Here is a 20,422-nt window from a genome sequence, read left to right as displayed (position 1 = left end):
ATATGAATTGGTAAGATACAGGGTAGAAGTAGAGATAATGAAGACAAACAAACAACCGTTGTGATAGCGGCGCCTAAACGTTTCCGATGAATTTAGCAGTTCCCGAAATGGATCTATACAACGAGCTTTGGCAGTTGTCTAAATTTTTTTCTTTCTTCTATTCTAATTAAAAAAATTTCCAATTAAGAAAAAGTGCATCATAACAGTAATAATGATAAAATAATTATTGTTAGATCTTGAGCTCGATTTGAACCCGCGATATTACAAATCAGTAGGCCGATATAACAACAAAAATTGTAAATTCATTTGAAAAAGATAAACACGAAAAAAATTTATTAATTACATGCTTGCTATTGCACATAATTTAAAATTTTAGATTGTACTACTTTTTCTTTATACATAATTCCTTCCAAATAAATAAACATTTTTGAATTTTGAGAAAAATATGTTTTTTCTGTCGTTGTTGTTGTTGTTGTAGCGATAAGGTTTCTCCTCGAAGGATTTGGGGAGTGTTATCGATGTGATGGTCCTTTGCCGGATACAGATCCGGTACGCTCCGGTACCACAGCACCATTAAGGCGCTAGCCCGACCATCTCGGGATCGATTTATGTGGCCACATTAAACTTTCAGGTCATCCCCTCCCTCCCCACCCCAAGTTCCATGAGGAGCTTGGGGTCGCCAGAGCCTCGTCTGTTAGTGAAACAGGATTCGCCGCGGATAGGTGAGGTTGACAATTGGGTTTGGAGAAGCTATATATTGCGCTGGCAACCTGAAGGGTTGCGCTACACACCCCTTGAATCTGGTATTTTAGTCGCCTCTTACGACAGGCATACCTACCGCGGGTATATTCTGACCCCCTTACCCGCTGGGGGTTTTTTTATGTCGTCTGATTGCTTTCTGAATTTTGACTTCTGAATTTTGCCTCCTGAAATCTGACTTCTGAATTTTCACTTCTGAAATTTGACTTCTGAAATTTGACTTATGAAATTAGACTTCTGAGATTTGACATCTGAGTTTTGACCTCTGAATTTTGTCTTTCTGAAAAAAGTGTTCCGACTTATGTTTTCTGAAAAAATGTGTTTCTGAATTTTTGCTTTCTAAATTTATGGGGGGCACCGACCCGCTGGCCATTTGGTTTCAAAGGCAAATCCATTATGTCACATAACGGCCTCGAAGTCGATAAAGCAGTATTTGCTCAATAACTAACTTTTTGTTTTCATTCACTTCACAGCCCGGTTTATTATTTCCCGTGTTTTCACCAGTTGTGGCATTATAAATTGATGAGAAGCCATTTGGCAAACAAAAAAATTTTAAATATCCAATTTGGCATGCCTTTATTATTTGTCATTTTATCATTATCACTTCGTAGTCAAAACAGATGGCAAACGCAATTGACAAGTCGGTTTCAATAATATGACAAGTCTTGCGTCAAATTTGACCCAGAGCAAACGAAGCGGAAGTTTACAGGACCTCGTAGGTAAATTTCGCCGAAAGTTCAAGTTTAAAAAAATGGCAATAAGTGTTTTTCTCGCTATCTTAGTTAATAAAATTTTCGGCTAGCACATTTTGAAGACATTTGTGATGCAAATTAAGGCGGACCCTAATAATATATAAACAAATGCATGTAGAACATATCGTTTTTTTTTTCAATGCAAGAAAAATGTATCGCGAATGATTCAAAAAGCTAGAGTTACTCACTCGCGCACAAAGCTGAAGATCTACAAATTCCTTTGAGCAGCCATGTTGTCGGTAAGAAAGGGGAAAGGAAGTGGGTAATACAAGGGTCAATCTTATATGCACATTGAAAACGATAATGCTATGTAATTTGTGAGCCATTGAAATACGATATGGGATGAGAGGTCTAATAATGCTTATCGATTTACCTCCAAGGGAGATTGTTTATTTAGAATGAAAGGATGATTTATGGAACGACAATATTGGTTTGGCGTATGACTAAATGTTCTTTGCTTTGTTCAGCCTAAAGCTACTAAACTTTTGTATATACTTACTAGAATTCGGTGTATTATCGTAAGGATAGCTTGCCACCAAAGCGCCACCATGCAAACTACCGCTCAACACAAACTGTATTTTCGATATCCAATCTTTGACAGCATCAGTTTCGGGTTGGCCGCGTTTGTTGTTCTGTTTGAAATAGTCCGGGAAATTACGATTTAAATCGAAACCTCGTGCATTATATCTGCAAAAAAAATTCGTTTAATGAAAACAAAATATTTGAAAATCGGTCTGTGCGTCTGCTCTCACCTGCCCTGTCCGCCATCACATGCGCCCTCCTTTGATATCGCATAACCATCCGGATTCATTGAGGGCATTATGTGTATGCGCGTATTGTCCAATAGCCATTTAACATATTGATCTGTATTATAACTCGTCACAAAGTATTGGATAAGATGTAGCAAAAGCTCTCGTCCAACTGGTTCATTACCATGTATATTACCAACATATTTAACATCTGGTTTGCCGACCATATGCTCATAGGGTGATGATGAGACAACCATGACCCAGAGATCACGCCCTTGTATTGATTTTCCAATGGAATAAAGCGCGGTGAGATTGGGATAGCGTGCACTGGTGGTTCTAAAAGTGAGGGTTATGTACATACGATTATTAGTGAGTTTTTTCCAAGGGTTTCATTTATTAAACTGATCCAGACTAGTTACATGTAAGATCACTATCTCGGGAAAATCGCCAGCACGACTCTATTCGTCATCACTTACTTCACGTCGTGTCGGTCTGGTGAAGTTGAATGGGATGCGGTTGTACTTCTGAGGAAGTAAATGCAGTTGTCCGGCTCAGACAATCCTTGAAGAGCAAAGAACCACTGCAGAAGAGTAAGTCCCATCGGGAAAAATTCGACACACTTGGTTCATTGGGTGCGGCTGTAAGTGGAAATAGGGGTCAATTCAACCGAAATTTCTGTCAATTTTTATCAATCGCAACAAGATGTTGAATCAACTGCGCAAAAATCGTTGATTCGTAATTGACCGTTTTAGTAGTCAAATGAACAAAAAAAGTTGTTGCGACAGCTTTGTCCGAAAGTACCTATGTTGCAGCATTTGCAAGGCAGATGAGTTTTCACTGAGATCTTTTCATGGCAGAAATACACTCGGAGTGCTTACCGAACAGTGCCGAGGGGCCACCACCCCGCTTAGATAATTTTCTTCTAATTTAAAAACATTATTTGTAAAATTTTTATGTTGCTTTGCCCGGGGTGTGAACCCAGGGTCTTCGGTGTGGTAGGCGGAGCACGCTACCGTCACACCACGGCCGCCGCCATATACACACGTAAATATGTGCATACATATAGTACACAGCATACATAAGTACAATGTAGAGAGCGCAGTGAGCGTAAAACTCTCTTTGAAATTTGCTCATGTATTGACTGTTTATCGCTGTTGCAATGACCAGTGAGATCAGTTGTGTTAACTAAAAATCAGTTAGATTGATTAGGAATCTGTCAATTTTACAGAATTTTGTTAACTTAAGAGGGACAATTTCTCTTCTGTGGAAATGACTAAAGACAAAGAACTCGGTCAAATTAACCATAATTCGATCAATTTCACCGAATCTCCGTTAAGTCAAGAACAACAGAACCGATTTGTTGATTTTACTATCACCATTTCTTTCAGTGTAGATGTGTTAGTCCATTAGCTTAGTATGTGCTCTGGGATTGAGATGCGGTACCCTGCAAACATCTAATACCTTCGTGAGAGCAAAAGTTGAAATTCATCCCTCCAAGAGAAGGATAAATATATCAGATACAGCAACCTTGATTTGTGGTACTAGTGTAATAACGCGACCTGGCACTGCCAATCACAGGGATGGAAGAAAATTATTTAAATAAAGACACCTTTTTTTTCAGCTCATAAAAGATGTGAAAGCGCTGCCTAGTCCCCGCCTCGTTATCAACACTGCTTTGCTCACATTAACGCGGAGATGGGAAAGCAAGGAGTGGTTGGTCATATAAGCTGGAATATTCAGCATCCACCGTATAATATTTCCCTATGGCAAGAGTCCTCGGCCAACCAAATTATTTGACCGACCGCCCACTTTTTGAGGTCGGAATATGTATCAACATCTTGTGTTAGTTAGGCCTACTGTGCAGTGTAGTCTTGTAGCTATCGAAACAAGCAAGTCTTATTCTTCGTTTTCTTTAGCAGCAAGGAGACTCCCCGAAGGTTTTGGGGAGTTATATCGATGTTTATGGGGCTTTGCTGGGCATGTATTCGGTAACGTTCCGCAAAATAGCACCATTAAGGTACTAGTCCGATCATTTGGGGAAGGATTTGAAATGACCAAATTGGACCTTGAAGGTCATCCAACCTCCTCTTTCGGTGAGAAACTTAGGGTCACAATAGTATACTATGTAATGGCTAGCCACGTGTATGTGAAGATAACAATTTGTTTGGATAAGCCATGAATTGCGCTGGCAACCGCTTGAATTCCACCTCCTTGAAAATATTATAGAGTTCCCTAGGTCTCAGATGGAAAGTAGAAAGATGAGGAATATTGGGTCGTTTTGCCAAATAAGGAAGCTTCTGTAGTCAAGAGTGTTCTAAATTTTTAGAGGAACGAGAACCATGTAGGAGATCCTTCAAAGGTACTTCTGCAGCACAGTAATAAAAGACTAAGAGTCGTGCAATTATGCCTTTGAAATTGATAATTGAAGATCCGGAGAAAACATTTAAGATTTATATAGTAAAACTATAGTTTACCTTAGAAATCTTGTCAAGTCTTCGTGATCATGATAAACAAAATCCAAATACTGTGAATCAGGTATGTAAGCTCGTGGTTCTGGCAGTCTGGTATCCAGCTCATTTGTCGACTGGGCGAGGCAGCGATAGGTGTACAGTAAAAATATTGAAACTAATGTCGGTCGCAAACTCATGTTGAATACACAGTAATTGACCCGATATTGTTGAGATGTGTTTGTAGGGAGCTCTACTTAGAGTATGATGATGGGTGCTGAAAAGAAAGAAAACTTGATTAGTATTTCTTTTTCAAAATCAAATAGAAAAATTATTTTTTACTGCAAGTTAATTAAGACTTTTGACGACAACTAACAATATGTCTCACATTAAGGAGGTCCAAATTATATTCTTTCAAAAGGGAGAGGAACGATAGAAATCATAATGAGGACCTTGTGGGCGGAAAGGGAATATGATGCATAATTTTGAAATAGTAATACGAGGTTTTGTGTATGTTTTGTACTCTAAGAGTCCTACATATCTTACCGCTGGAGGGATGCCAGACCTCAGGTGTCTTTACAGATAAGATGGCTTTCACTTCCTTCTATCAATCGTTTGTTCTTCTTTTAAGTGAGGGCTAAGATAGTTCGACTGAGTAAAAAAAAATATTCGCTGAATAGTCGACCTCAGCGTGTCAAATTCATATAGAGTAAAATACTATAACTTCCGAAAATCCTTTGTGCAGTGTTCTTGCCGATAACATAACAACAATTTCTAAGAGGCCTAAGTTGCGTTTCATTGGACGAGCCAATTAAATACACCTGTATATGTCAGTTGAAATAAAGGAGAGAACTCCACTGATTTAAGAGATACAGGTTTAGGAAGCCTTGATCTACCTTAACCAACGAATGCATGAATATAGTGCCATCGTCGGTGGCATCAACAGCAGCATCCATTCTTAACTACAGATAACGCTAATTGGAACTCAAACGCGGAAATTAAGTAATCCTTTTACGGTACTCGCAGTCCGGTACTCAACGTTCGATAGTTGTTGTTGTTGTAGCAGTGCTTCACCCCATACGACAAGTGCAACCACTCACAAATTGTCATAAATATCCTCTAACGGGACTCAAGGAAATATGCAGTTGCAATAGAGGTGGACCAGAGAAAAAGGGGTGCTGGAGGCGTTGGTTCCACATTACTTACTAAACGGTTATGATCGTCCAAAAAGGCGCGCCAGTCTCTCCTTCGCCCCGCCAACCGGCGCCAATTGGTCACACCAAGGAAGTTTAAATCGTTTTCCACCTGGTCCTTCCAACGGAGTGGGGGCCGCCCTCTACCTCTGCTTCCATAGGCGGGTTCCGATAGAAACGCTTTCTTGGCCGGAGCATCATCTTTCATTCGCATAACATGGCCTAGCCAGCGCAGCCGCTGCGTTTTAATCGTACAGCTCATCATTAAATCTTCTTTGGTACTCGCCATCACCAACGCGTAGAGGTCCATAAATCTTTCGAAGAACTTTTCTCTCGAACACTCCCAAAGCCGCTTCATCTGCTGTTGTCATGGTCCATGCTTCTGCCCCATATAGCAGGACGGGTACGATAAGTGACTTGTAGAGTATGATTTTCGTTCGCCGAGAGAGGACTTTACTTTTCAATTGCCTACCGAGTCCAAAGTAGCATTTATTGGCAAGATTGATTCTTCGCTGGATTTCAGTGCTGATGGTGTTGGTAGTGTTGATGCTGGTTCCCAAATAAACGAAGTCTTTTAATATTTCGAAATTATGGCTGCCAATAGTAGCGTGGTTGCCAAGGCGCGTATGCGCTGACTCTTTGCTCGATGACAGCAGGTACTTCGTTTTGTCCTCATTCACCATCAAACCCATCTTTACCGCTTCTTTTTCCAGTTTGGAGTAAGCAGAACTAACAGCGCGGATGTTTAGGCCGATGATATCAATGTCATCAGCATATGCCAGTAATTGCACGCTTTTATAGTATATTGTTCCAGTGCGGTTAAGTTCTGCAGCTAGTATAATTTTCTCCAGCATCAAATTAAAGAAATCACACGATAAGGGGTCACCCTGTCTGAAACTCGTTTAGTTTCGAACGGCTCGGAGAGGTCCTTCCCAATTCTGACTGAGCTGATAGTGTTGCTCAGCGTCATTTTGCACAGCCGTATAAGTTTTGCGGGGAAACCAAATTCAGACATAGCGGCATATAGGCAGCTCTTTTTCGTGCTGTCGAAGGCGGCTTTAAAGTCGACGAAGAGGTGATGTGTGTCGATTCTCTTTTCACGGGTTTTTTCCAAGATTTGGCGCATTGTGAAAATCTGGTCGATGGTAGATTTACCAGGTCTGAAGCCGCACTGATAAGGTCCAATCAGCCGGTTCACGGTGGGCTTCAATCTTTCGCACAATACACTCGAAAGGACCTTATATGCGATATTAAGAAGGCTGATTCCACGATAGTTGGTGCATTTTGCAGTATCCCCCTTCTTGTGGACTGGGCAAAGAACACTTAGATTCTAACCGTCGGGCATGCACTCTTCCGCCCATATTTTTCTAAGAAGCTGCTGCATGCGCCTTACCAACTCCTCGCCACCGTACTTGAATAGCTCCGCAGGCAATCCATCAGCGCCCACAGCCTTGTTGTTTTTAAATCTGGTTATTGCTATTCTAACTTCGTCATAATCGGGCGGGGGGACATATATTCCATCATCATCGATTGCGGGATCGGGTTCTTCATCTCTGCGCGGTGAATTGTTGCCTCCATTTAGGAGAGCAGAGAAGTGTTCCCTCCATAATCTAAGCACTCTCTGGACATCAGTTACAAGGTCGCCGTTTTCGTTCCGACAGGAGTTTGCCCCGGTATTAAAACCTTCCGTATGTCGCCGTATTTTTAGGTAAAATTTTCGGGCGTTATTCCTGGTGGCTAGCAGCTCAAGCTCCTCGCACTCACGCCTTTCTGCTTCTGCTTTTTTCTTCCTGAAAAGGCGTCTCGCTTCCTTTTTCAACTCACGATAGCGTTCACATACTCCTCTTGTCGCGCTCGCTTTTAACGTAGCCCTGTAAGCAGCGTCCTTTCTTTCGGTTGCAACGCGGCATTCTTCATCGTACCAGTTGTTTTTTCGGGGCCGCCGGTAACCAATATTTTCCTCGGCGGCAGTACGAAATGCTTTGGAGATATGCTCACTGCTCCTGTATTCCTTCAGGATGAGTTGTGCTCTCAGAGAGTAGGTGTGAGAGTCGAGTTGCGAAATCATTGGCAGTCTGTTGTGATTGAAGCTTTTCGACGTCTAGCTTTCTTTGTGTTTTGTGTTCCTTGGTTTTAGCCGCGTTGAGGCGGGTGCGTATTTTGGCTGCGACGAGATAATGGTCCGAGTTGATGTTAGGTCCTCGGATCGTGCGCACATCTAAAACACTGGAGGCATGCCGTCCGTCTATCATAACGTGATCGATCTGATTGCGAGTATTTCGATCAGGAGACAGCCATGTAGCTTGATGTTTATTTTTATGCATGAACCTCGTGCTGGATATGACCATGTTTCGAGCACGGGCAAAGTCAATCAGCCTCAGTCCGTTAGGAGAAGTTTCATTGTGTAGACTGAACTTTCCGAACGTGGGGCCAAAAACACCTTCTTTGCCCACCCTGGCGTTAAAGTCGCCATACACGACTTTTATATCATGACGGGGGCAGCGCTCGTACGTGCGTTCTAATTGTTCATAAAAAGTGTCTTTCACCTCATCGTCTTTCTCCTCTGTCGGCGCACGGGTGCAGATGAATGATATTGTTACGAATATTAGCAAAACTAAGGAGTGCTGCCAGCTCTAAGCCGATCTAAGCCGTGACGTGAATGCACATCAATAATTCAATCATTATGTATCTACATAAACGAATAAATAATTGCGCCTACACATATGTACACATTCCGTCGAGCAACATTTACATACAAGGCAGCAAGAGATGAGATGTCACACACCGATGAATTTACTTATACGCTTATGTGTGTGCGGGAGACTGTAAACTACAAACACATGCATATACCTTATCTGGGTTGTCACAAGAGAGAGCAATAATTTGTGCACGTAGTTGTGGCTGGCGATTTTGTAGCCGAAACAACTAGTAACTTCTGGAAATCGAAGAGCCTAGAAGTATGCAGCGTAAACTATAAAAGCGGCGCCAGCGAGTAAGAAGTAATTCAGTTTGATTTGAATTGTCAAGCAGTTACGAGTAAGACGATATCTAGCGAGCAATAGCACTATTATTTTGAAAGTCAGTTTCCTTTAAGATATCAGTTTGGTTATTAAGCTATTCGTTGCACAGTTTGAGTGTTATTGTGAAGTACTTAATAAAGGCCATTTTTCCATCATTCAATATTGGAGTTATTTATTCAACAGTTTAGTGATTCGAACTTAGCAGAGGATTGCAAATAAGAGGAGTTGCAAGTAAATTCGTTACAATTGGTGTCAGAAGAGGAATTGTTGAATAAATTCCAGAAGACAACAAGGATATGGCAAAGTTCAGTGAATTAAAGATCCAGCAACTGAAGAAGGAGTTGGAGAGCCGTGGATTGAATACAAGCGGCGTTAAACTCGAACTTCAGGCACGGCTACGAGAGGCAATGGAAGCAGAAGGAATTGATGTGGAAGAGTATGTCTTTCACCTTGATGGCGAGGAGACAACAAAAATTGAAGAGAAAAACGAAACATCGCAGACGGTTACCAGCACAGACTTGAACATGATTTTGGCTGCAATATCTGCTCAAACATCGACAGTGGCTTCTCAACTGGAATCGCAAAAGACAGATATAACATCTCAACTGTCATCTCAACTAGAAGAACAGAAAACGTATATGTCATCACAAATGGAAGCACAAGAAACGCGTATTTCAGAAATGTCGTCGCAAATGTCATCTCAACTGGAAGAACAGAAGACATATATGGCATCGCAACTGGAAGAACAGAAGACATATATGATATCTCAGTTGGCTCAGCAGTTGAAAGCGCAAGAGGATCGCATATCATCGCAGTTGGAGGGTTTTAGTGAACGACAAGATAAAATGGAAGCTGAGATGGATGCTTTGAAAGATCGGATTCAGCAGTTACAATTAAATCGTCCAGCAGTTTCAGCGAGTAATCCAAAGGTAAAAACACCATCCTTTGACGGTTCTGTTCCTTTCCAGGTCTTTAAGTTACAGTTTGAGAAGACCGCAGCAGTGAACAACTGGAATGTGGAAGATAAAGTTGCCGCACTCTTCGTAGCATTGAAAGGACCAGCTGCCGAAATTCTACAGACGATTCCCGAAGGAGAGCGGAACAATTATGAAGCATTGATGGCTGCTGTAGAACGACGTTATGGAAGCGAGCATAGGAAACAGATATTCCAAATTGAGTTGCAAAACCGCTACCAAAAAGCAAATGAAACATTGCAGGAGTTTGCTTCAGATATTGAAAGATTGGCTCATCTCGCAAATGCGGACGCACCCGTGGAATACACCGAGAGGGTAAAAATCCAGAGTTTTATAAATGGCATACGAGACGTGGAAACGAAGCGAGCTACATACGCGAACCCAAAACTGACATTTGCTGAAACGGTATCACATGCATTGACTCAGGAAACTGCCTCCCTATTAAGTAAACCAGCATATAAGGCTCATCGTGTAGAAGTAGAAAGGCCAGAATGGGTAGACACAATTTTGGAAGCACTGAAGGGATCACAACAGAAAAATGCCGGAGTTATTAAATGTTTCAAGTGCGGCAACCCAGGTCATATTGCACGACATTGCAGCACCGGTCCCAATAGCTCCAACAATGTGGGTGGCCGTAAACACAGAGCTGAAGGAGATGAGCAAATCTCCAAGTCCACTCAATCGTTAAACTAAAGCGAGTCAGCCGCAAGGGGCGACAGCTGGCTCCCTCAATTGAATGCCCCATAATCTCTATCTCACAAATTGGAAGAAGGTCAAACAATCTTACTGTCGGAGGACATGTGGATGGAAAGGAACGTTTACTGACTGTAGATACGGGTGCATCTCATTCCATCATTCGAGCGGATTTAGTCAACAAGAAGATAACACCATTGCATGGAGCAAGATTGCGTACAGCCACTGGAGAAGACAGCACGGTTCTAGGAGAAGTATCATGTGAAGTCGCAATTGGGAACGTCACGGTAGTACACAATTTTATAGTGGCAGAGATTGTTGATGAAATCATAATTGGAGTGGACTTCTTAATCGACCAGGGCATCAAGATCGACATGCAAAGCAAGACGATGCGATATAAGAACATGGATGTGCCACTTAATTTCGGCTACGAAAGAGGCTACAGCAGTAAACGAGTGCTGGTGGAAGAGAGTCAGCAAATACCACCAAAATCAGAAGCAGTCATCTGGGCAAAGGTTGATGGAGATTGTGGGACAAACAAATTGTGGGTTGTCGAAGCAGCAAATAAATCAGCACTGAACATACTTGTAGGAAAAACCCTGGCTATGACAAAACAAGATGGACGTATTCCGGTAAGAGTACTCAATGAGTTCAAGTCACCATTCAATTTGACCAAAGGAGCTATTTTGGGAAGATGCCAAGAGGCCGAAGTAGTTATTAACTGTGAACAGCTCCAGGAATACGTTTCATCTAGTAATACTGATCTTTCAAATGATATCACGGCATGGACGCATGGGCTAGAGGAAGCCTATCAGAGTAAGGCAAAACAACTGCTCATAAAATACGCGAACATATTTGACCAGGATGGTTCCAAACCAGGCCGCACCAACGTTGTGAAACATCAAATTGACACTGGAGATGCGAGACCGATCCGTCAAGCTCCACGTAGGGTTCCACTGGCGAAGCGGGAAGTTGTGAGTCAAATCATTCAAGAAATGAACGACAGCGGCGTCATCGAACCATCAGCTAGTCCATGGAGCTCACCGGTAGTACTTGTAAAAAAGAAGGATGGAAAAATGAGGTTTTGCGTGGACTACCGGAAGTTGAATGACGTAACGAAAAAGGATAGCTACCCATTGCCAAGAATTGACGACACTCTGGACTCGCTATCTGGTACGAAATGGTTTTCCACGCTGGACTTGAAAAGCGGCTACTGGCAAGTGGAGGTGAAGGAGGAAGATAAAGAGAAAACAGCCTTCAGTGTCGGTGATGGTCTTTGGCAATTTACAGTGATGCCTTTTGGACTTTGTAATGCACCAGCTACTTTTGAGAGACTCATGGACCAGGTACTGAAAGGACTACATTGGAAAACATGCTTGGTGTACCTGGACGACATCATCGTATTGGGCAAGAACTTTGATGAACATCTTAAGAACTTGGAGGAAGTTTTCCAGAGAATAGCTGGCGCTGGTCTGAAGTTAAGTCCCAAAAAGTGTGCGCTGTTTAAAAAGGAAGTCAATTATTTGGGTCACAAGGTAACGACAGAGGGCATCTGCACTGCGAACGAAAAAATAGAGGCTGTACAGGATTGGCCAAGACCACAGAATCTACATGAATTGAGAAGTTTTCTTGGGCTGTGCACATATTACCGCCGATTTGTACCAAATTTTTCCAGCGTAGCCCATAGCCTCCATGAGCTTACAAGAAAAAACAAAGCTTTTGAATGGAAGAAGGAGCAAGAAGTGGCTTTCCAAACATTGAAGGAGCGTTTGTGCACTGCCCCAATGTTAGCATATCCGATTCCAGGAGCAACATTTATTCTAGATACAGATGCAAGTGGATATGCTATAGGAGGCGTTTTATCACAACTGGTCGATGGACAGGAGAAGGTAGTTGCATATTACAGCCGTTCGATTGGAAAACCAGAGAGGAACTACTGTGTTACGCGGAGAGAGCTGTTGGCATTGGTAGAGTGCATTAAACATTTTCACAAATACCTCTACGGCCAGCGATTCCATGTCAGGACAGATCACGCAGCATTGAAATGGCTTCTGCAGTTCCGTAATCCGGAAGGACAATTGGCACGGTGGATCGAGCGACTTCAAAGCTATGACTTTTCCATTGAGCATCGAAAAGGTAGTACCCATGGAAATGCCGATGCAATGTCACGAAGGCCATGTAGTTTGGAATGCAAGCACTGTTCAAAGGCCGAGGCTAAAGAAGACATTATAGATGTCCGGCTAATGACTATAACGTGTACGGATGAATGGGACAAGGAACAACTAAGAAAGTGTCAGCTAGAAGATACGGATCTGTCACATGTTATGCAAGGGCTCGAACGAAACGAAAGACCAAGCAGAGAGGATATGTCAGCAGAGAGTCCCATTGCGAAGTCATATTGGGCACAGTGGAACAGTTTGGAATTGATATCCGGTTGCTTGCATCGAGTATGGGAGAGTGAGGATGGTCAGTGCAAGAAGAAACTTATAGTTGTTCCCAGAAAGAAGATTCCTGACGTGCTCAGCGAGTTGCACAATGGTCCAAGTGGAGGCCATCTTGGAATCACGAAGACACTCGAGAAAATTAAGCAGAGATTCTATTGGGTTGGTTGCCGTCAGTCGGTCACCGAGTGGATTGCCAATTGCGAGGTATGCAACAGAGCGAAAGGGCCCAAAACCCGAAGTCGTGGCCAGATGAAGCAGTATATTTCAGGTGCACCATTTGAAAGGATCGCCATGGATGTCGCAGGTCCATTTCCTACTAGCAACTGCGGAAACAAATACGTACTGGTGGTTATGGATTATTTCAGTAAATGGCCAGAGGTATACCCAATCCCAAACCAAGAAGCAGAAACAGTAGCAGAAGTGGTTAAAAACGAATGGGTTGCCAGGTATGGTGTACCAATGGAGTTACATTCTGACCAAGGCAGGAATTTTGAATCAGCTGTGTTCCAAGAACTGTGCAAGAAGTTGGGCATTCGAAAAACACGGACAACTGCATTGCATCCTCAGTCCGATGGTATGGTGGAACGTTTCAATAGAACATTGGAGGAGCATTTAAGGAAAGTAGTCGACAAGTACCATAAGGACTGGGATACACACATATCATTATTCTTGATGGCCTACCGATCGGCAGTACATGACACAACGGGCCAAACTCCCGCAAAGGTAATTTTTGGCAATGACCTTCGACTGCCAGCTGATTTGAAGTATGGGATAGATGCCGATGCGGAGAGGAATGTCAAGAAATCCACTGATGTCTTAGAAGAAGAGCTGAGAGAGATACACGATCTGGTAAGGCAACGAGCAAAGATTATGAGTGACAAGATGAAAGCGAGGTACGATAAAGCAATTAATTCGGAAGGGTTTCAGGAAGGAGATTTGGTGCTGCTATACAACCCACAACGAAAAAAAGGTTTGTCCCCGAAATTGCAGTGTAACTGGGAAGGCCCATACAAAGTTGTAAAACGGATCAACGATGTAGTGTACCGCATACAAACCACTACCAAACCACGAACCAAAATGAAAGTGGTTCATTTGGAGAGATTAGCAGCGTTTAGATCGAGAGATTTGTCTGATCGGGACGATCAGACTTAGGTGGAGGGCAGTGTTACGAATATTAGCAAAACTAAGGAGTGCTGCCAGCTCTAAGCCGATCTAAGCCGTGACGTGAATGCACATCAATAATTCAATCATTATGTATCTACATAAACGAATAAATAATTGCGCCTACACATATGTACACATTCCGACGAGCAACATTTACATACAAGGCAGCAAGAGATGAGATGTCACACACCGATGAATTTACTTATACGCTTATGTGTGTGCGGGAGACTGTAAACTACAAACACATGCATATACCTTATCTGGGTTGTCACAAGAGAGAGCAATAATTTGTGCACGTAGTTGTGGCTGGCGATTTTGTAGCCGAAACAACTAGTAACTTCTGGAAATCGAAGAGCCTAGAAGTATGCAGCGTAAACTATAAAAGCGGCGCCAGCGAGTAAGAAGTAATTCAGTTTGATTTGAATTGTCAAGCAGTTACGAGTAAGACGATATCTAGCGAGCAATAGCACTATTATTTTGAAAGTCAGTTTCCTTTAAGATATCAGTTTGGTTATTAAGCTATTCGTTGCACAGTTTGAGTGTTATTGTGAAGTACTTAATAAAGGCCATTTTTCCATCATTCAATATTGGAGTTATTTATTCAACAGTTTAGTGATTCGAACTTAGCAGAGGATTGCAAATAAGAGGAGTTGCAAGTAAATTCGTTACAATATGTTAAAAAATTTTGCTTTTATTCGGATAGCGGCGAGACGCTCGTCCACAGGCGTGAACGCCAGCACTTGGCGACAAAGTCTCTCTCCCACTACGAATCCGACGCCGAAACTGCGCTTATTCGTATGGCCGCTCCAATAGATGTCACAATTTTTGATCTTCTTTCTTGCTTGCTTCGTCCAACGCATTTCTTGGATGGCGGTGATGTCAGATTTTGCTTTGACGAGGACATCAACCAGCCGGGCATCTGCACCAATCCCATTCAGGGAGCGGACGTTCCAGGTGCATGCCCGCAATTCATTGTCCTTCGAACGTTTGCCATGGTCGTCATCAATAGAGAGTGTATTTATCCGAGACTTGTTGTTATATTTCATTGGAGTATGGTTTTACGTGGCGGGTCCTAAGCCCAGCGCACAACCTGCTCAGAGGGGGTGAAAATATTACTTGCACGTTTATATAGCGAGCCGCTTGCTCCAAGACAGACGCCCGCTTGCAGCCGCACCTAGAGGTGTACAGACGCTGCCGATGAGATCTCCCCCGGCTAGCCCTTAAACCGATTATGTCAGAGTGGCCTAGCCAGGTTGTCGCCTTCTCACATTAGCTCACCGCTAAACATCCGTTTACCCAGAGGATACTTGGCCGCAAGCGACCGGCAGTAGTGAGCTGCTTGAACCGCATGCAAAAGAATCGCTTTGGCCATTCCCAGGTGAATGGCGGTCAGAAGCTTTCCCCACTTTCGTGGACTTCTACACACGGCTCCACCCTCCACATTGCAATTGAAAATATGGTTGGTGCCCTGTGGAGGAACGTGACACGCAGGACATAAATTATGTATGCCAGGTTTGATTCTGGATAGGTAAAAGTTTAACCTGTTTCGGTATCCAGATCGAAGTTGAGTTAGAGTGACGCGCGTCTCCCTGGGGAGGTTGCTTTCCTCTACTGCGAGCTTTGGGTATATTTTAAGAACAGGGTTTGCCGGGCAATTCCCGGCAGATGTCCGACGCGAAGATGACTTTTTAAGTTCCTGGGAGGCGGGGCCTCTTAAATCAGATATCTGTTGGGATGCCAAGGTATCTGCGTATTCAGTAGAAACTGTTTGTTAAGCACTTCATTTTTCTCCCTTAGGGGGAGTATTCTCGCCTCACTGTGCCAATCATTTTCTGGGGACAAAATAATACAACTCGTAGCAATTCTGAGAGCGCTGTTTTGATATGTGTCTAGTTTCTTCCAGTGAGTAACCCTTAGGTTCGGCGACTATATCGGGGACTCGTATCATGCAAGCTAGCGGTCCGCTTTCTCTTCGAAAGCGTTAACCTACTGTCAACTATACAAAATCCTTGGGTGCAACTTCTGCAAAAATTCTAACATTTCGTTTAAATCACATAAGCAAGGAAGATTTTGTTTCGTTTCTTTCATTCGCTTTTGAATGCGCTTTTAATTCGCAAATGGTTTGTGAAATATTTCAAAGATATAGCTTAACTTTTTTATGCCGATTTTTATGCAAAATTGTGTAGCTATACCCTTAAACAATACCCCAGAGCTCAACTGCTCGTCTGCCAATAAATACATATAAGGCAGTATAGGTGCTAGGCCCCGACGTTATATTCGGACAAATTATATAATGTAATGAAAAGAATAACCACTAGCCATTTTTTATCAAGCTTAGATACGATTATGGGACGTGCAACCGTTTCTGCCAACAAAGTATGTAGGAACTAAAATTCCCGGTCATTGGGTCAAGAGTTGCGTTCCATGAGCAACGGAATTAGAGGTTTGCTCCACATTAGAACTGCTACGAAATCTCTCTTTGACCATCACCTATCGGCATATCTTAATAAACAACTACTTGGCGTGACACTGCGTTTAAGCCAAGTAAGAACGCAATACCGTGCGCATGACGATGAGGTATGGCAATACGGAACAACCTATCTACAATGATGAATAATGGAACGATTTTCCGTCATCCCTTGTCAAATTTGGTTTCTAGACAAACCGGTTTCGGCGTTGTGCCAAATTCGACAAGGGATGACGGAAAATCGTTCCAATGTACATCATTTATCCACCCTATCGGAAAATCAACAAAACAAAATAAGTAAATATTTACAATCTTATAACTTCAAACGAGCAATTCTTGTATATTTGTATAGCCGAACGATCTCGGGAACGGATTAACCAATTTAAATGAAATTTGGCACAGATATAATGTATCACCTTCTAAGACTTTCGAGGTGTTGCCACTCAGAATGTTTCACAAGGTTGCCACCTATTCGAAATTAAAAAAAATTGCATGAGATATGCCGATATGGGTATCAAACGAAAGGTATTTCACTCCGAATTACACTAGGGACATTTTTGAGTAGGGTTGCCATTTAGGGTTGCCACCTATTCGAAATAAAAAAAAGTGCATGATATACGCAGATATGGATATCAAACGAAAGGTATTTCACTCCGCATTACAATAGGGACATTTTTGAGTAGGGTTGCCATTTAGGGTTGGGGTAGTTAGACGAAATAATTCTCTACTTACTCATATTCTATTAAAGCTTTAAAGGAGAACATTAAAGTTAAAAATCTTCGTAAAAAATCGTACACATGATTTGACTTAATTTTCTTAATTTCACACACGCTAATAAAATTGAAATGCAATATCAAGGCACCGTGGCAAATTCTAGCAAAATATATTTAAATGCATATTTTTGGCAAATATGAAATAAATAATTGCAATTTCTCACATATTATAATGATTGCCTACGATCGAATTAAGGGAGCCATCTGATTTTCAACCCATTTTTTTAAGGCAGCCAACTTTGGCATAAGAACGAATGGCCTTCTGATCTCAATCCATTGGATTTTTTGCAGGCTTACATGGTGCCTAAGCTTAGCGGCTATCAAATAAAAAGCTTGGAAGCTTTTCGTACGAAATTACTTAAAATATGGGACGAAATGCCGATGGATATGGCTCGTACCGGTTGCTACAAAGCGATTGCCCTTGGTCAAGTTATCCAAAGAATGTTTGATTAATAAAGACCTACACTCAGAGAATAATGGGGTTCTAAAATGAAGGACCACCGGACTTAATTTCAGATGTTCGTGTTCGTATTTTTTCTTGATTACATACCACCGGTTCGTAAAATAACTTGGTACAATTCGTATGCATATACCGCACTTGGCACTCAGAGCTCAGCAGTCGCAGTAGCCTAGCGGCTATGATGTTAACCCATATTATCCCAAGCAGTGAATATTGCTAAAAATTCTTTTTTTCTTTGCATTAACCATCCCAGTAGATTCTTAAGGAACCAAAAATATGTCATCATTTTTTTTAAATTTGTTACATCCTGTGTACATGATCGTACATTAAAATGGGCGCTGGGAGCATATGGCTGCTGATTTTGACACGCATATAAAGAACACAGTTAATTTATGATAATTTTTTTATTAACGGCCAAACAAAGAAAAAGTCAGAAAAAAATCCATCTCGTTAAAAAAAATTATAATTTAGTTAAATTGAGAAGTTAGGTTAGGTCAGATTTAAGTGGCTGCCGTCCGCAACGGAGCGGCACACCTAGGCCTTTATAGGCCCATTGTGAAACCGCACGGATTTGCTCCTACACTCTCCTAATCAAACCACTTCGTTGAGTTTGTGAAGCTAACTAAGCGTCGTATATTGACCTCAGCTGTATGGGTCAGATCTGCGGGAAACATCTTGCCCAACAAATCTTGCCTTCTTCTACCGAGTGCTGAACATTCGCAGAGTAGATGCCTAACATTTTCAGGCTCTTCTTCGTTGTCGCAGCTTCTACAATAGTCATTAAATGAAGCGCCCATCCTTTCCGCATGCGGTCCAATACATACATGACCAGTGAAAAGACCTACAACTAAGGGAAGATCCCTCTTACGAAGGGTGAGAAGCTCTCGCGATCTCTTCTCATTTCATTCCGCCCATGTGAGTTTTGCCGTGTGGCATCTATCATGAAGCTTCCAACTGGCTCCGGCTTCCATCAGTAGAGCCTCCTTTATCTTGAGCTTGTAGGTGGAGAGCGGCATGCCCAGCCTATTCCAGGATGGCGAAAGTGGAAGGGAGGTACCCTTTCTTGCAAGCTCATATGCCATCTCATTATCTGGTATGCCCTTATGTCCCGGAATCCATACAAGATGCAGAGTAAACTATTCAGCCATTACGTTAAGTGATCTGCGACAGCCTACTACAGTTTCAGAATTAGTTGTGACAGAATCAAGGGATTTCGGTGCTGCTTGACGGTCTGAGAAAATATAAATGTGCTTCTGAGAGACTGCCCTCTGCCTAAGGCAGCCCACAGCATCTCGTATGGCCGCAAGCTCTGCCTGAAATACGCTACAGTGATCCGGAAGGCGAAGCGTTCTTTGTATGTCCAATCGTTCCGAATAGACACCCCCTCCGACCTTGTTATCCAGTTTAGATCAATCTGTGTAGATCTGAATACTGTCAGTGGGCAAATCTGTGTCATTCACCCACTGTTCCCGCTCAGGGATTAATATCTCGTATCCCTTGTTATAGTTTGTATGTGTTTTGCAGTAATCTGTCCATTCTGGTATGCAGAACCTGTCCAGAATGTCAGTATGGTTGCAGGCAGACCATGTTGTCAGCTTCCTCAGTTTAATAGCTAAACATGCTACATATTTTATGCCTACTATATCTATGGGTAGTAGGTTCAGTATTACATTCATAGCCTCCGTTGGCGTTGTGCGGATGGCTCCGCTTATGCATAGTAGTGCAGATCTTTGCACCTTTTGAAGACCAAGAACCGTCGTGGATTTATTCAGGGCGGGCCACCATACCGCCACCCCGTATAGCAATATTGGCCTGACTATAGCCATGTGTATCCCATGCACCATCATAGGGGGAATACCCCATTTCCGTCCAATTTCCCATTTACACGTTCACGCTCAGACCATTATCAGCGGCCCATGCTTCGACCCTTCTTAATTCCAGCTGCATCATATCGCAGAGAATTTGTGGAAACTTCCCACTTATCACCAAGGCGAGGTCTTCAGCATATACTATAACTTTACAGCCCCTCTCCTCCATGTCCCTTAGCAGTTGATTCACCGCCAAGAACCACAGCAGAGGGGATAGTACTCCACCTTGGGGAGTTCCCCTACTGACGAACCTGCTCACCGTTACCCCTGCAAGGTCTGCCTGTACTAACCTGCATAGCAGCAATTGGTGCACAAGCTCCACCAGCTGAGATTCGATGGCCAGATCAGTTAGTACCTTACTGATCGAGCCGTGTTTGATGTTGTTGAACGCTCCTTCTATGTCTAAATGGATAAGTTAGCTGAACATATAAACCAATTGTATGAAAAGATTGGGAGCAGTGTCGATGCAGCCCAACCCCACATTTACTGCACTTAAACTTCTTGATTTCGTGGCAATGGCGGCATCGAATTTGAGTTGTATTTTTCTCGATATAACGTGTTACCATCCAGTCTTGTAGAATCAGGAACTTTCGACTTGCCAATCAAGGGTGCTACTGCAAGTCGTCGTGGAATTGATGCTGATTTTCCAAGAAGCAAGT

General features: G+C 42.6%; 1 protein-coding gene across 6 annotated transcripts in view; it reads right to left on the bottom strand.

The window, feature by feature from the left end:
* The window catches only part of LOC137250411 (carboxypeptidase D), a 346,211-nt gene that overhangs the window by 10,915 nt on the left and 314,874 nt on the right, over positions 1 to 20,422 (bottom strand). For 4 of the 6 annotated variants that reach the window (XM_067783156.1, XM_067783157.1, XM_067783161.1 and 1 more), the window contains 4 exons: positions 4,735 to 4,984; positions 2,264 to 2,596; positions 2,011 to 2,198; positions 1,700 to 1,729 (listed from right to left, as the gene is read on the bottom strand). In XM_067783156.1, coding sequence (XP_067639257.1) covers positions 1,700 to 1,729; positions 2,011 to 2,198; positions 2,264 to 2,596; positions 4,735 to 4,907 — 724 coding nt within the window. In that variant the 5' untranslated portion in view covers positions 4,908 to 4,984. The remainder of the gene's footprint in view (positions 1 to 1,699; positions 1,730 to 2,010; positions 2,199 to 2,263; positions 2,597 to 4,734; positions 4,985 to 20,422) is intronic. The other 2 variants (XM_067783159.1, XM_067783160.1) reach the window with 1 other exon arrangement.

This window comes from Eurosta solidaginis, chromosome 4 (assembly GCF_040869045.1).
Source record: "Eurosta solidaginis isolate ZX-2024a chromosome 4, ASM4086904v1, whole genome shotgun sequence".
Taxonomy (NCBI): Eukaryota; Metazoa; Arthropoda; class Insecta; order Diptera; family Tephritidae; genus Eurosta; species Eurosta solidaginis.
This window is presented reverse-complemented; position numbering and strand designations above follow the sequence as displayed.